This window comes from Chanos chanos, chromosome 16 (genome assembly GCF_902362185.1).
Source record: "Chanos chanos chromosome 16, fChaCha1.1, whole genome shotgun sequence".
In the NCBI taxonomy this organism is placed as follows: Eukaryota; Metazoa; Chordata; class Actinopteri; order Gonorynchiformes; family Chanidae; genus Chanos; species Chanos chanos.
In genome coordinates this window covers 12,039,114-12,041,613 of record NC_044510.1, presented here as the reverse complement: position 1 = coordinate 12,041,613, position 2,500 = coordinate 12,039,114, and the positions used below count along the sequence as shown (strand labels likewise).

General features: G+C 42.5%; 1 protein-coding gene across 1 annotated transcript in view; it reads left to right on the top strand.

Annotated features, from left to right (window-relative positions):
- slc17a7a (solute carrier family 17 member 7a) overlaps positions 1-2,500 on the top strand; it is a 21,055-nt gene that overhangs the window by 8,626 nt on the left and 9,929 nt on the right. The window contains exons 2-3 of the mRNA XM_030793721.1: positions 1,318-1,570; positions 2,129-2,247. Coding sequence (XP_030649581.1) covers positions 1,318-1,570; positions 2,129-2,247 — 372 coding nt within the window. The remainder of the gene's footprint in view (positions 1-1,317; positions 1,571-2,128; positions 2,248-2,500) is intronic.

Below are 2,500 nucleotides of genomic sequence, written 5' to 3'. Positions count from 1 at the left end.
GATAGAGTTACTTGACCCATAGGTGCTCCCCTGTGAGGGTGTGAGTGTGTGATCTCTTCCATTAGGTCTGTGCCTGTTTTAGATGGTGTGTGTGTGTGTGTGTGTGTGTGTGTGTGTGTGAATAAGTAAATTGTTTCTGGGTGGAGATCAACACAGAAACAGAGTGTATAAAGTGTAGACTATATTGGGCAGCACAGGACACAGTCTGTGTGTGTGCGTGTGTGTGAGTGTGTGTGTGTATATGTGTGTGTGTTTATGGGCACTATAGTGTCAGTGTGTTAGCATGTGTGCTATATAGAAAGTGGGCCAGTGTATGAGCGTGTAGGTATTAGTTTGTCACTTTGTGCACTGGAACCAATCCATTGTTTTGACACTGTGGGCTGTAGCAGACATGAGAGTTGTGTCATGTACTGTAGTTACTGTATTCTATTCATTTACCAATAACCACTTTTACCTGACCACATTTGATTGTTAAAAGGTAAATGAAATAGAATAGTGAACAGAAAAAGACAATACTGAAAAGAAAAAACTTGCTGTCTGCTGTCTATTCTTGTAGCTGAATGTCACTATGGAAGAAGGTATTAAGAAACGTGGTTAGCCAGTGTTCAGAGAGACTGTATAAGAGCATGTCGTGTTATAAGTAATTAGTAAAGTTACGTTACCCTTAACATGCCAACTGCTTGATTTCTTTTTTTCTGGTACTTACCTTAAACACCACAACGTTTTGTCAAAAAAAAAAAAAATTAAAAAAGAGTTAAAAGCTCTCATATACTCCATTTCAACCACTGAAGGTCCTGAGAAAAGGCAAGAGTGAAAGAGACATTAACATCAGGCAGGTTTCCGTCCATTATGGGGCCAGCCTCTGGATTACTGAATAATTCAGTTCACTTTAACTCTTATGAGTGTGGTCCTTCTCATTACCTCAATGATTCTGAAGAGAACGGCAGTTTTAGTGGCTTGGATGTTGTTGAATTGTTACTATGGAGACATTCTAGAATGGAACTCCCAGCATTCTGCCACAGATTACTGACCCAGAGAAAACAAAAAAGACAAGTCCAATGACTGATGGACATGAATGTTTTATAACAAAGTACATCACCTTCAACAGACAGCAAAAGAGCAGCCGCCACAGTGAGCAGTTCAGTTGACCTCATTCACTCCATACGTGTTGAAGCTATTCATAATTTCAATTACTGAAGTTAATGACTACTTTCATGCTTTTTCCAGTCCTAATGACTGATGGTTACTCTTTCTCTCTCTCTCTCTCTCTCTCTCTCTCTCTCTCTCTCTCTCTCCCTTTCATTTTCTATCCGTCAGAATCCTTGAGAAGCGTCAGGAGAATGGGGAGACCATCGAGCTGTCGGCGGAGGGCCGGCCGGAGCTGGTGGAGGAGAAGGAGCTCCCCGTCGTGGACTGTACCTGTTTCGGGATGCCCCGCCGTTACATCATAGCCATCCTCTCAGGCCTCGGGTTCTGCATCTCCTTCGGCATTCGCTGCAACCTCGGCGTGGCCATTGTCAGCATGGTCAACGAGCACACGGTGTACAAGGGAAACAAACCGGTGATAGTGGTGAGTGAGGGAGAGAGGAAGGTTCAGTATGAAGGTCAATACGCCCGGGACAGGCTGAGCTGGTCTCAGGGTAGTGTTAAAGAAAACAACAGCGCTTAACTCTCCGGAAGCGGGATCTTGTTCATTTTAAATATAAATTAACGATGAGAATTTTCACAATGAGTCCCTGCTGGTAGAAGTGCTCTCCTGCAGTAGCTAACCCAGTGCAGTGGCTGAAGTGGTTACCCACCTATCTCACTGTCCATGTTCATCTGCCTCAGCAAACCCCTTACAGATGCATCATGCAATGCTTTGATGTCTGAAGGCGGAGCTTAGGACTATGCCCCTCCCCCAAACAAACTCAGACTGTTTTACAGTCACAAAACATAATATTTTAATCGGTCAAATATGGCTGTTTTATACTTCAGGAGATATTTAAAGGAGGAAAAAAATCAATGCAATTGTAACAAACATTTGAACTACAATTTGCTCAAAAATTTGAAAAAGTATATACGTTTTAAACTGTATTAAACTGTATTTAAAAATATTGATAGTTCTTTTTTCTTTCTTCTTCTCCAGGCTGCGCAGTTCACTTGGGATCCAGAGACAGTTGGGATGATCCATGGGTCCTTTTTTTGGGGTTACATAGTCACTCAGATCCCTGGCGGGTTCATCTGTCAGAAATTTGCAGCCAACAGGTAGCTCTGACATCACGCCTGTGTTCTCTCCTCTACTGTGACATCACTTCTGTGTTCTCTGCTCTACTATGGCATCACTTCTATGTTCTATGCTATACTCTGATATCCCTTCTATGTTCTCTGCTGTACTGTGACATCACTTCTGCATTCTCTCCTCTACTATGACATTACTTCTGTGTTCTCTCCTCTACTCTGACATCACTTCTGTTTTCTCTGCTGTATTGTGATATCACTTCTGTGTTCTCTCCTCTAC